Source organism: Mycetomoellerius zeteki, unplaced genomic scaffold (genome assembly GCF_001594055.1).
Source record: "Mycetomoellerius zeteki isolate Tzet28-1 unplaced genomic scaffold, Tzet1.0 scaffold105, whole genome shotgun sequence".
NCBI lineage: Eukaryota > Metazoa > Arthropoda > Insecta > Hymenoptera > Formicidae > Mycetomoellerius > Mycetomoellerius zeteki.
The window spans coordinates 2,024,607-2,037,755 of NW_017255965.1; the positions used below are offsets into that span (position 1 = coordinate 2,024,607).

The following is a 13,149-nucleotide window of genomic DNA, read 5'->3' on the forward strand; positions in this document are numbered from 1 at the left end:
CGGTTTTAAAGGAAATTATCTATTATTTTTTTATACCATTGTGTTTAGTTCATTTAGTCGACTGAGTCGACAATGATATTTTCCATGTGTACCTTTTTCTGATTGCGAAAAAAAACCTGTAATCGCCTGTCATTGTAATTTAGTTTATTATTTCATGGCTGTATCGTCGTATTGCAAGATACATAATTGCAATTGATCGATGCTCACACTACCCTGTATTCTTCTACGGGGTAATTTAGCTCTCTGTGAAATTGCTAACTGTGTACAAGGGGATGGAGAATGCACAAGAGTTTAAAGACCTCTTTCCCATATTTTTCTTGTGGTAACGCTCCTCCCCCGACAATCGAGATCCATTTCACTAGAACAAGACGACGCGAACGGTTCGGTCGACGTTTCAATGTGAATCTACGGACCGTTATGTTAACAAGCACTGTAAGCCCCTTGCTGAAACTTGGCCTTTGTTTGATCGGCATGTGGCCTGGTTTTTCGTGTAGAACGTTTCTTTGGTTCTTTTACATGACTACTCTCGTCGTCATGCAATACTTTCAGTATTCATACTTTTTCGCAAAATTGGGCACAAACGATTTTTCTAAGTTAATGGATGGCTTGAGCATCACTCTAGATTACACTCTGACGTTTCTGAAGCTATTAAGCCTTTGGCATAATCGTCGGTAAGATTCGCGATTATTGGTCGTGATTTTTAGACATTACTGAGTAATCGGTTGCAGAATATTTTCTGATATTTTGAGTGCGATGAACGACGACTGGAATAATTGCTCCACTCATACATGCATGATGATGAACAAGGCCAATCTGGCGCATCGGTGTTCTAACGTCATGCTAACCCTTAACAGTTTGTCTGTTGTTTTTTATTTCATCGGCAATTACATGAGTCACCGCACGGTTTCCACGGACTTTCGGGAATTTCCGATTCAGATACAATTTCCGTTTGATGCCACCGACTCACCGATATTTGAGTTCATTGTTCTGGGATTATTTTTTCATGTGTGGGAAACGGCAATCGTAATCGCATTGCTGAATTCCTTAATCTTAACATTGGTAAGTCAAAGAATGAGAATTTTTAAAGCCATTAGATTAGTCAATGAAGTAATGCTTATCGGGTTATCGCACAAGCTCTCTTTGGTAAAATTAAATAGCATCTTTTAAATCATCGCGAACGCGTCTCGAACTTTTAGTTCTTATTTCGAGGTACTTCACGTAAGCGGCCAGATCGATATCATGTGCCAAGAATTGAGAGAAATTTCCACCACGCAGAAATCTCATCCGTCAGCCATGAGATCGCTCATCGAGATGCATCAGAGGATTATATCCTTATCGAAGAATATCGACAATTATTTCTCATTTGTTGCATTAATACAATTCGTATGGAACACCATAGTTATCTGTTCCATAGGAATCATGATCATGATAGTGAGTAAGAATGTTTTATCTGCAACGAAAATGTCTCTAGAAAACAAAAAAATTGTCCACTACGCTGTGTGCCAATCTTCGTTAAATACCACTACGTTGCTTTATTCGTTCATTTTGCTGTTTAAAATGTCAAAAGAGAATAATAAAATTTACAATATCTGATTTGTTGAAAGTAATTATGGTATAGAGAGAGAAAACTTAAATCATTGCAAACTCCTTTTGAACCTTCTGAAATATTTTTGCAATAATAATTCCATTTCTCTCAGAATAATGCGTTATTTTATCTCTTTAACATTGGGATTATGTTCTTAGAGAGTTGCATATAAAGCATAATACCGGTCCAATAATTAAAAGCACGAACGTGATATTATGATTTATTCCTAATTAACATAATCTAACACATGATTACATAGTCTCTAAGTACGGATGTGGAAGGGAAATCAGGATTATTAATACAATCCATCGTGCCCTACATCGCTGTTACGTTAGAAGCTTTTGTTTTCTGTTTTGCTGGTGAATACTTAAGTACTAAGGTTAGCATGATTTCTTTGGCTTTTAGATATGAGTACTTTTTTGTAATAATACATGTCATAGCTATACTTTTTAAAAAATAACTATAGTTTTCCATTTTACGATTTAACGACAAGGCTTTATAGCTGCTATTCCTATATGCCTTACATGCGCGTTCAGTTTGTACTACTACACAACATTTTAAAAACAAATCTTTCTTCTTTCTCAGAGTAAGTCCATCAGCGATGCGGCGTACGAAACACTTTGGTATGATCTGTCCACTAGCGAATGTCGAATCTTATTATTGATAATTGTCAGATCTCAAAAACGATTGACGATCACGGCTGGAAAAATCATGGACCTGACTTTGGAAGGTTTTACAAGTGTAAGTATTCTAATCGGTTTTAAATATAGAAGAGATTAATGACGTTTACATATGTAGAAATGTATTGGCTCAAAATCAAATGACTATGAGTGTTGCAGTTAGATATAATAATATTGAAATTATATCGTTGTCTATGTACATACAATGGTACGTATGTATAGTATACAACGATTGTGTATACAATATATTGTTATATATTGTTTATAATTTTTGTTATTTATTCTTGGAGTCTAAGGAATGTTTAATTAATTATTTATAATATTCAGATTCTGGAAAATATGTGTATACAAAAACGAATTGATATATATTGTTTATAATTTTTGTTATTTATTCTTGGAGTCTAAGAAATAAATTTAATGTTTAATTAATTATTTATAATATTCAAATTCTGGAGAACATGTGTTTATGCTATTTGTTGCTTTTGCATAAGAATATTTTTTTTCAGCTCATGAAAGCTTCAGCGTCGTACATGTCGGTATTGCACGTAATGTATTGAAATTCAAACCTTGCGCGAGTAATTAACTTTATTCGTTGAATAATCATTTGTAACAATATTCATAACACAATAAAAACTATCCAAATTATTAAATAGTTAAACTTGTTTTATTATAATCGATTATGTTTGCTGGAAAACAAAATTAAAAATGGAAATTATGATTTAACAAAGCATTTATGTCAACATTTTTATATAATAAATAGAAACAAGTCATTTAATTAAATTATCCGTTATTAAAAAATTCATTATGATATATATGTTAAATTTGAAATAGCAGAACGACTTTTGTTATATGTGGCCTCTATTCCATTTCTGTATAAAAAATGTAAAAATATAATGGCAGTGCAAAAAACATTTTAAAATAACTTTATTATAATGTAATTTAGGCGTTACAAGCAAGCGGACAAATTGAAATAAGTCGATCAAATGATAAGTTAACATTTCAATAAAAAAAAAGTTTTTTATTTTGCTTATTATTAATTTTGAGATTTTCTAAGATATTTTTCTTTATAGATATATATATATATATATATACATACGTTGGTATTCCAAGTATTATATTATTACTTATTCTAAGTATATATATGCATACGTTGGTATTGCCAAACATTGGCATTCCAAGAATGGATCTGGACACGAAGAAAACCCGCGAAACGCATGATTTTCATATATATATATATATATATACATAACTTATTAATAAAAATTAATTTCTTAATTTGTATTTTTGTAGATTATGAAGACGTTAGCAACTTATATATCAGTTTTGAATGCTATATATTGATATTAACGAGAACGTGCATCAATAACACAACTGAAATTATAACATAAATAATATAAACCAATAAGTTACAAAATATAGACAATGAATTAAGAATTTCATTGTTATTAATAAAATTAAATATTACTTGTTAACTGTTTATTAATAAATTATTATACAATCTGAAGTGTATTTAATATCAAGGGGTTACTCACTGACAAAAATGATTTCTGATTTCTTGTATTCATGCTATTTGAACATGATTCCAAAATGATTTCATTTGTTTCTTGGAAAAAATTCGAGATGCGCGACCGAGCGTACGACAATGTTTTTTTGTTTGATTTCAGATGGTTTCTTGATTTTAATGATGAATGTTTAATTGCCTCGTTAATTTATTTCCTCGCTGATTTCGTAGGTAAATGATCCTTCGTTTAGTATATAGGCAATTAACGTAACCGGAATTAATTTTTCGTTCCTCGTGTATTCTCACATTGTTATATTCTTATTTAAAATTGTATGTATCTGCGTTAGATATCCTTTTGGTTATTGTTTTTTAATTCTACTCAGAGGACCGCATGTTCGATTTACATGCAGAACGTATTTCGTTGCTTGTATCTGTAATTAACTGTTTATAACGTCTGCTGTTCAAAACTTTTACTCTTTACTGTCTCTCCAAGCAAGTCTTCAATATAGTTTATAATTCCGTTCTCAGAATTAAAAAAATTATTCAGTCATTATACTCCCACTCGTGTAGTTCCTTTTGTTCTACCCATATATTTTCTTTTTTAAAAGGTTGAATGACATGATTACAACCCGCTTCTGTCTGTTAGAATACATTTTGTATAATCACAATTATACTATCATGATACTTTTAATGATTTTCATGATTGGTAGGAACATAGACATTTGTTTTTTGTTGATATTATTATGTTGCCAAGAAACAAGTTAGCAAAAAAAAACGAAAACTATCTCTTAGAAAACTGTTTTTTCATCTTTAGCAGTATAATATGTTCACAATTGGAATACGTTATTACATTGCTAATGAAATTATAGGATGTTCATAGAAATAATGAGTTCTGTCTCGTCTTATCGTCGTACTGTGCACTGTATAATAGCGATTGATCCATATTCATCTGAGTGGGGATGCATCGTGTGGGGATGAATTTAAAAAAATGGACAATGTGCTCTCAGTTCCTCCGCAAACGAGTATACTAGATGTGCCTATACTAATCTTCATTTCTTACGTTTCAAAAACTCTAGACGGAAGATCATGAGTACTGTCAGTCCGGCAGTGAAAATTGCCCTTCAATTTCTTGGCATATGGCCAGATGTGTCACATTCTACTATTTATTGGCTAAGTTTTATGTCGATCATGTTAATTGTGCAGTATTTCCAATATTCATACATATTTAACCATTTAAGTTCCAGTGAATTATCAAATCTTGTCGATGGTCTGCCTATGACTTTTAATTACAGTTTGACATTTCTTAAACTGTCCAGTTTGTGGATAAATCGTCGGTAAAATATAATATTAATGTACAATGTAATACTACAGTTCGATACTCAATTATTATATTCGAAAAATAGAATTTTTTCTTAATTGTCTGACAGCTTTAATATAATTCTTTTTAATCTAAAGTAATATAATATCATCTAAATCATAGCTCAAATATTAATGACTATAATATGCATAGCTCCTCAAAAGACGGTATAATATATTTTTATCTAGAACAAAATAAAATATTATATTGTAGGATACTTTATAAAATTCTTGCTACTATGGATAATGATTGGTGTGAGTGCATCAATATCGATCAGCATTTGTATATAATGACAGTCAAAGCAAATATATCGCATTTCATCTCTAACGCTTTATTGAGCTTCACTGCGATTGTTGGTGTACTTTACCTCTTAGGCGAATATGCAGTTCGTTTCGTATTTTTAATAGAAAATTATAATGACACTATAAAGCAGCTTCCTTTAAGGCTGCAATTTCCCTTTGAAACTCAACAATCGCCGATGTTTGAATTTCTCGTTGTAACAATATTTCTACAGGCGATGATACACGTATGCACGGTTGCTATTTTAAACGGCTTAATCTTTTCTTTGGTAATTTATATTTTATATGAATTTGATTGTAATTTTACTTTTATTAATATTTATATTAATGTTTTATTGTTGTTATCATTTTTTATATTAATATTTTAATAGCGAAGTGATTTTTGACGCAAGTTTATAATACTGAAACTTATTATATTAAATGTTTTTTAAATAATTTTTTAACTTTTGTTACATATAAACAATTCCATTTCGCATAAAAAAATTTTAAACTACAATACCGGTGTTAAAAACATTTTAAAATAATGTTTATTATAATGTATAATACATTATGTAAGAACACCATGAGTATTTTATCGATACATATTTTTTATATATGTGTAGTAACGATATTTTTTACACGCATTATTAATATATGAATTTTAAGTATGTATATTTTAGGTATTACATGCAAGTGGACAAATTGACATAATATGTCAAGAATTTAAAAATATTTTTAAGAATACTCTTCATAGATCTTCATTAGGAATGCTGATTGAGAGGCATAATAAAATCATTTTATTTTCTGAGGATATTGAAAAACTCTTTTCCTTTTTTGCGTTGATGCAAATTGTTTTGAATACATTAACTATGTGCTGCTTAGGTTTTTTCACCATAATTGTAAGTTCTGTAATCAATGTGCAGTTACTGATATTGTGTGTGACATTAATTTTTTAATTATTTGTCGAATTAGTGTATCCATAATGAAATTGCTGTTTTCCTGTTAGTGAAAGCAGTTTTATCTTATTGTGTTATAATGTCTGAAGCCTTTGTCGTTTGCTTTGCCGGAGAACATCTTACCCTCAAGGTGCGTATTCTGCAGAATTTGTTAACTGTGTGTAAATATAAATGTTTTTTAAACACAATGTAATAGTGCTGTTTTAATGATAGAAATATGTGCTATTTTTTCCTAATAAAAGTATTTTAATATGTTGCGTTACATAAAACATTATTTAAAATAATAGAATTTATAAAAAATATATTTCTAATTTTTATTTTTATAGAAACATTTATTTATGAAATACGTATTGTAGTTCCTTATATACGTATATATATGTACATATATATAATGTAATAATATAATACATATGTCATGTTATAACAAAATATATTTTTATACAAAAGTTAATTTCTTATTGTAAAAAATATGTTTATTATATTTAACAATATGCTTTATTTATCAATTAATTGTTCGTTATGTTTAGAAAACTTTTATATGATGATACACAAGTTTTCGTGTCAAATAAGTCGAATAAATATATGTAGATTTAAAAAAGTCAAATTCGAAATTATTTGATTTCTTTTTAGGGCAAATTGATTGCAAATGCAACATATGAAACGTTATGGTATGATATGCCCGTAAATATGGGTAGAATTATGATGTTTATAATGATGAGATCTCAGAAGCAACTAACCATCACGGCAGGGAAAATGATGGATATGTCATTTGAAAGTTTTACAAATGTAATTCTTTAAATACTTCGAACACTTTATTAAAAAACGATTTCGTTTTGCTTATCACTAATTTTTTGAGATATTAATATTTTTCTTTATAAATGAGCGTCCATAATTTATTAAGCAACTTTAATTTCTTAATTTGTATTTTTATAGATTATGAAGACCACAGCATCTTATATATCAGTTTTAAATGCTATGTACTGATATAATTGAAAATGTGCCTCAATAATTGAAATTATAACATAAATAATAATTTATAGTATATGAACAATAAATTAAGTATTCCATTGTTATTAACAAAGTTAATTATAATTCATTAATTCTCAATTAACTCAATTAACTCTTAATTAATAAATAACAAATTAAAAGTGAATCTAATATATAGGCAATTAACATATCTATGTATGCATCTGCATTAGATGTTTTTAGATTGTCCCTTAAACCCAATCTGACGATTGCATATTCGATTGTATGATCTGTAATAAACTATTTATAATGTCTGCTGTTCCAAACTTTTACTTGTGATATTTTTTCCTCCAAGCGAGAATCTTCAATATAATTTATAATTATATTCCTAGAACTACAAAAATTATTCAGTCATTATACTTCATTTTGTATAGTCTCCTTATTTTCTCTTTAATTAATTTTTTTAAATATTAGAGGTTGAATGGGTGTAATTACAATTCACTTTTTACTGTTAGAATACCTAATGTATAATCACAATCATACCATCATGACATTTTTAATGATTATCACGATTAGTAGGAAACGCAGACATTTGCTTTTTGTTGACGACATTGTGTTGCCAAAGAAACGAGTAAACAAAGAAAGAAATATCCCTCAACGAACTGTTTTTGCTGTACTTTAGGAGTATAGATTTGCTTTTTTACTTTAGCAGTATAGTATTGCGGTCGGAAAATATGTTATTATAGATTGCTAATGAAATTATAGGATGATCATATAAATAATGAGTTCTGTCTCGTCTTATTATCGTCGTATTACGTAACATATAATAGCGATTGATCCGTGTTCTTCTGAGTGGGGACGCATCGGATGCGTGTGGGGATGAAACGGACAATGCACTGTTAGTTTCTTCTCTAACAAGCGTACTGAATGTGTCGTTACTGATTTTCATTTTCTTAATTTCAAAAACTGTAGGCAAAAAATCATGAGTACTGTCAGTCCGGCAGTGAAAATTGGCCTCCAATTTCTCGGCATATGGTCAGACGTGTCATATTCTTCTATTTATTGGATGAGTTTTATGTCGAGTATGTTGGTTATACAGTACTTCCAATATATGTACATATTTGAACATTTGAATATCAGTGAATTATCAAATCTTGTTGATGGACTGCCTATGACTCTTGAGTATAGTTTGACATTTTTTAAATTGACAATTCTGTGGATACAACGTCGGTAAGATATTATATTAACAGGAGTCACTGGTCACCCACGCTGGACTTTCTGTTCAGGCAGTTTGATATTTCGACTATAAAACGAACGTAATTACAAAATAATTTTTGATAAACATAATTATGATTTACTCAATATTATAGTATATTAGCTCTTCTCCTTTATAATAATAATAATAATGATAACAACAACAACAATAATAATAATAATAATTCTTGTAATTTTTAAAACAATTATTATATTATTTAACATATTATTTAGCAACTATGTAAAATGCGAAGGTATCTTACGGGTTATTGACGACCCACATAATGTGGTCAAGTCACTTGAAATTGGGTCAGCACGGAATATAGTGCAATTTTGCACAATTATTATGTTCAAGAAACACGATTCTTTTTCAGTATTCTAACATATATTTCGGAAGCGATACTTTTTAATATAAAGTTGCATGATACCACCTAAATCTTATTTTAAACATTTATACATATAATATCAATGATTTCTCACAAGATAGTAATGTATTTATCTAAAACAGAGCTTTTCAACTTGGGCACGATGTGCCTTTTACGTTATGAATTCCTTCTTTCTTCTCCTTCCTATTAGGTTTGTGACCTCAAGAAACAGATAGTACTGTACTATGATAATGTGATCCGCCTCTGTAGGTCAGAAATCTAATCGGAGGAAGAAGGAAGAAGGAAGGATTTCATCAACGTAAAACTCACGTCGTGCTCGAGTTGGAAGGCGTTGATCTAAAATATATGATGAAATAAATAAAATATTGTAGAATACTTCATAAAATTCTTGCTACTATGGATAATGATTGGCGTGAATGCATCAATACCGACCATCATTTGTGCATAATGACAATCAAAGCAAATATATCTCATTTCATTTCTAATGCTATATTGAGCTTTACTGCCATCATTGCCGCACTTTACTTCTTAGGCGAATACGCAATTCGTTTCGTATTTTTAACCGAAGATTATAATGACACTTTAAGGCAACTTCCTTTAAAGTTGCAATTTCCCTTTGAAAGTCAGCAATCGCCGGTATTTGAACTTCTTACTGTAACAATATTTCTACATGTGATGTTACACGCATGCACGGTCGCTATTTTGAATGGATTGATTTTTACTTTGGTAAGTCATATTTTATATATATTTGTGTGCTCCTTTCCTTTTTCAGTATACAGTATTTTAATGTCAAAGCGGTTTATAACGCTATGTTTTAACAATAAAATCTGTTATACAAATTTTTTGTTATTAATTCATTAACTTTAATTATATGTAAACTATGCCATTTCTGTCTATAAGAAACTCTAATATAAAATGTCATTGCTAAAAATATTTTAAAGTAACTTTCATTATACAATGTATTATACAAAAATATCTTATATCTTTATACTTGAAACATTCTTTATGGTGATGATTCTCCTTGTAAAGACTAATTTTTGCTAAAATTTAAGTATATTTTAGGTTCTACACGCAAGCGGACAAATTGATATAATATGTCAAGAGTTGAAAAATATTTCCGAAAACACTCTTCTTCATGGATCTTTTGCACCTTCATTTGGAATGTTGATCAAGAGGCATAACAGAGTAATTTCATATTCCAACAACATCGAACAACTTTTCTCCTTTATCGCATTGATGCAAGTTGTTTGGAATACGTTAGTCATTTGCAGTATAGGATTTCTCTTAATAGTTGTGAGTACTAACGAATACATAATGATTGATATTGTATATATCTTTTATTTTTCTTATTTTTATTTATCAAACTAGTCTATCCATAATGAAGCTAGAGGTTTCGTATTAGTGAGAACCGTTTCTGCTTATTGTGTTATAATGGTTGAAGCTTTTATCATTTGTTTTGCTGGAGAACATCTTAGCCTCAAGGTGTGTATTCAGAAGTCGTTAATTAGAAATATATAACTTTTTAACACAACTTAATTGTGTTAGTGTAATAATAAAGACGTATAATATTATTTTCTAATGAAAGTATTTTAAAGTGTTGCAATATATATAATATTATAAACAATTATTTCTTATTTCAAAGAAATATTTCTTTAAATATATCGTAGTATATTTTTAAATATATCGTAATATTCTTTACAAGTAAATCGTAGTATTATGATCATGATATATTTTTTATAATAAAAGGTTACTGAAATTATAATGATGATATTACTAAAATTATAATGAGATATATCTTTTATAATAGAAGGTTACTAAAAAAAATTACAATATATCCTATTTATCAGTAAATTGTTCTTTACAACTGAAAAATTTTCTATATTCTAAAAATACAAAAAATTACATTAAGCATTTTTAATATTATGTATGTTAACAAATGTTCTTGTAATGACGTGATGATAGAAGAAAAATATTTTTTTGACAAGTAGAAGAAAGTCGCCGATACTGACATGTCTCCTAAAGTGACACCCCCTTATTTCTCAGAAACTAACTATTGCACTTTATTAATAATAATGAAATCATGATCTGTTTAGCTAATTAAAGAAGTACAAACTCATAATTCGTATATTTGTGGCTTGTTTCTATACCAAATCAGCTAAAAACGAATTTTACGAAAGCGAAAATAAAATTCTTACGATTTTCTTTTGCAAATTGCATGGTTTAATAGTGACTATATTATTGATAATATTACGTCGTTTTAAACGCTTGTAGTTTCCTAAATCAGTTCTATTTATATATATTATTTTTTCTCTTAGTCTTTTCATAATACGATTTTAAATTTAAAATTGGGGTGCAGCGTAAACCGCCACACCTGGCTGTAAAACAGACCATGAGCCAACTTAATCTTTATAATGTTACTTTATAGTGTCAAATAAGTCTATTGGAGCTGAAGACAATCGTGCATATATGGAAAAACTTTTGAGAAACTATCGCATTAAATATTTGTATCTTGCAGAACAGCATAAAATAAATATGCATATAATTCAATAAAAATGTTTTATAAGTGAAAAGATTCTGAAAAATCTTATATACATTCTTTTGTAGGTACTTTGTACAGATAATGCTTGTAAAATACAAAGAATATGAATACGTAGCCTACTGTGTCAGTTTTGGAGCCCATTTTGTCAGACGCTCATTTTTGCTTACCTTACGAAAAAATTAATTATTGCAAAATTGCAAACAGTATTATAAAAACTGCTTATACTATCTGATAGAAGACACTTTTCAATTTGTACTTACGTTTTTAAAGTTCTATTTTTACCTTTTGTTTAAGAAATATTGTCTAAAAACAAAGTGGTATGTCGGTATCGGACTTTCCTCTAAATTAAATAAGTAAAAGTAGATATAGAAAAAGTCAATGCATTAAAACTATTTGTATTGTTTTTTAGGGAAAATTAATTGCAAATGCAACATATGAAATGCTGTGGTATGATATGCCCGTAAATACGGAAAAAATTTTAATGTTTATAATAATGAGATCTCAAAAGCGATTGACGATTACTGCAGGGAAAATGATAGATATGTCATTCGAAACTTTTGCGAATGTAATCTTCTAAATTTTGACATTTCTTTATTTTTACTTATCATTAAATTTGGCATTTTCTAAAACACTGTTTCATGTTTATATGGATCGTATAAATTAAATTAAATTTTTTGTAATATTTTTTTAGATCATGAAGGCATCAGCATCTTATATATCTGTTTTGAATGCTATGTATTAATACTACCAAGGATTTGTTATTTTCTGAAGTTATAATAAAATTAATATTAGTCAATAAGTTAAAAATATTGTAAGTGAATTAAAAAATTAGTTGTTATTAAAATTAACTACTGTGTATTACAATTAACTACTATTAACTACTATTAAAATAATTGCTTCTTTCTTATTATTGCTATTTATCTTATTTTAAAAAAATACATATTGTGTTTACGTCATATGTTTTTGGATATTGTCCCTTAATTCAAAGCTTAATCCAGAGGATAGTACATTTGATTCGTGTAAACATATGAAAGTCATATTCGATTTGCATGAACATATTTTATTCATATTTAACATTAACTTTTTTTATAATGTATAATGTTCAAAACTTTTACTTTTAATATTCCTCTACCAAGAGAGTCTTTAATATAATTATGTTTCCAGAATTGTTAGAAAAAACTATTCAGTCATTTTATCTCTAATCAATAGAACTTTTTTGTTCTCTAGTTATTTTATTTCTAAGATCGGCGGTTGAATGACATAAAATACAATCCATTTCTGTTTTTTTAGAGAACCTAATGTATAGTCACAACTATACTATCATAATACGTTTAATAATTCTCGTAATTGATAAGAATCGTGCAGAAACACATTTATTTCTTGTTGACGATATTGCGTTGCTAAAGAAACACGTTTGCAAAAAAGAAATTAGTCCTCAAGAAAGTTGTTATTTTTTACTTCAGCAGAATAATATCGTTGTTACTTCATGGTCGGAATACACGTTATTAGATTGCTAATGAAATTATAGGATGTTCATGCAAATGAGTTCTCTCTTGTCTTATAGCATCGTGCGACATGTAACAGCGATTGATCCATATTCACTAGAGTGGGGATGCACGGTGTGGGGATGCACTTGAAAAATCAGAC

General features: G+C 28.8%; 3 protein-coding genes across 3 annotated transcripts; all 3 read left to right on the top strand.

The window, feature by feature from the left end:
* The first annotated feature begins 417 nt into the window (after window positions 1-417).
* On the top strand, window positions 418-2,822 carry LOC108721672 (odorant receptor 24a-like). The gene is made up of 6 exons (XM_018446337.1): window positions 418-671; window positions 729-1,055; window positions 1,191-1,431; window positions 1,845-1,964; window positions 2,171-2,326; window positions 2,772-2,822. The coding sequence occupies exons 1-6, from the start codon at window positions 418-420 to the stop codon at window positions 2,820-2,822; spliced, it is 1,149 nt and encodes a 382-aa protein (XP_018301839.1).
* Window positions 2,823-6,168: 3,346 nt separating this feature from the next.
* LOC108721700 (odorant receptor 13a-like) lies at window positions 6,169-7,341 on the top strand. The gene is made up of 4 exons (XM_018446379.1): window positions 6,169-6,300; window positions 6,374-6,487; window positions 6,988-7,143; window positions 7,291-7,341. Exons 1-4 carry the CDS (start codon window positions 6,169-6,171, stop codon window positions 7,339-7,341), a joined length of 453 nt encoding a protein of 150 aa, XP_018301881.1.
* A 2,783-nt stretch (window positions 7,342-10,124) lies between these two features.
* On the top strand, window positions 10,125-12,244 carry LOC108721676 (odorant receptor 22c-like). The gene is made up of 4 exons (XM_018446350.1): window positions 10,125-10,256; window positions 10,332-10,445; window positions 11,912-12,067; window positions 12,194-12,244. Exons 1-4 carry the CDS (start codon window positions 10,125-10,127, stop codon window positions 12,242-12,244), a joined length of 453 nt encoding a protein of 150 aa, XP_018301852.1.
* Window positions 12,245-13,149: the final 905 nt, after the last annotated feature.

What these genes read in the sequence shown, in the direction of transcription:
- LOC108721672 (XM_018446337.1), top strand. Translation starts at nt 418, where the DNA reads ATGTTAACAAGCACTGTAAGCCCCTTGCTGAAACTTGGCCTTTGTTTG. An exon ending in AGCCTTTGGCATAATCGTCG is followed by an intron (nt 672 to 728) that starts GTAAGATTCGCG and finishes AATCGGTTGCAG; the next exon opens with AATATTTTCTGATATTTTGA. An exon ending in TAGGAATCATGATCATGATA is followed by an intron (nt 1,432 to 1,844) that starts GTGAGTAAGAAT and finishes ATGATTACATAG; the next exon opens with TCTCTAAGTACGGATGTGGA.
- LOC108721700 (XM_018446379.1), top strand. Translation starts at nt 6,169, where the DNA reads ATGCTGATTGAGAGGCATAATAAAATCATTTTATTTTCTGAGGATATT. An exon ending in TAGGTTTTTTCACCATAATT is followed by an intron (nt 6,301 to 6,373) that starts GTAAGTTCTGTA and finishes TTGTCGAATTAG; the next exon opens with TGTATCCATAATGAAATTGC. An exon ending in CATTTGAAAGTTTTACAAAT is followed by an intron (nt 7,144 to 7,290) that starts GTAATTCTTTAA and finishes GTATTTTTATAG; the next exon opens with ATTATGAAGACCACAGCATC.
- LOC108721676 (XM_018446350.1), top strand. Translation starts at nt 10,125, where the DNA reads ATGTTGATCAAGAGGCATAACAGAGTAATTTCATATTCCAACAACATC. An exon ending in TAGGATTTCTCTTAATAGTT is followed by an intron (nt 10,257 to 10,331) that starts GTGAGTACTAAC and finishes TTATCAAACTAG; the next exon opens with TCTATCCATAATGAAGCTAG. An exon ending in GAGAACATCTTAGCCTCAAG is followed by an intron (nt 10,446 to 11,911) that starts GTGTGTATTCAG and finishes ATTGTTTTTTAG; the next exon opens with GGAAAATTAATTGCAAATGC.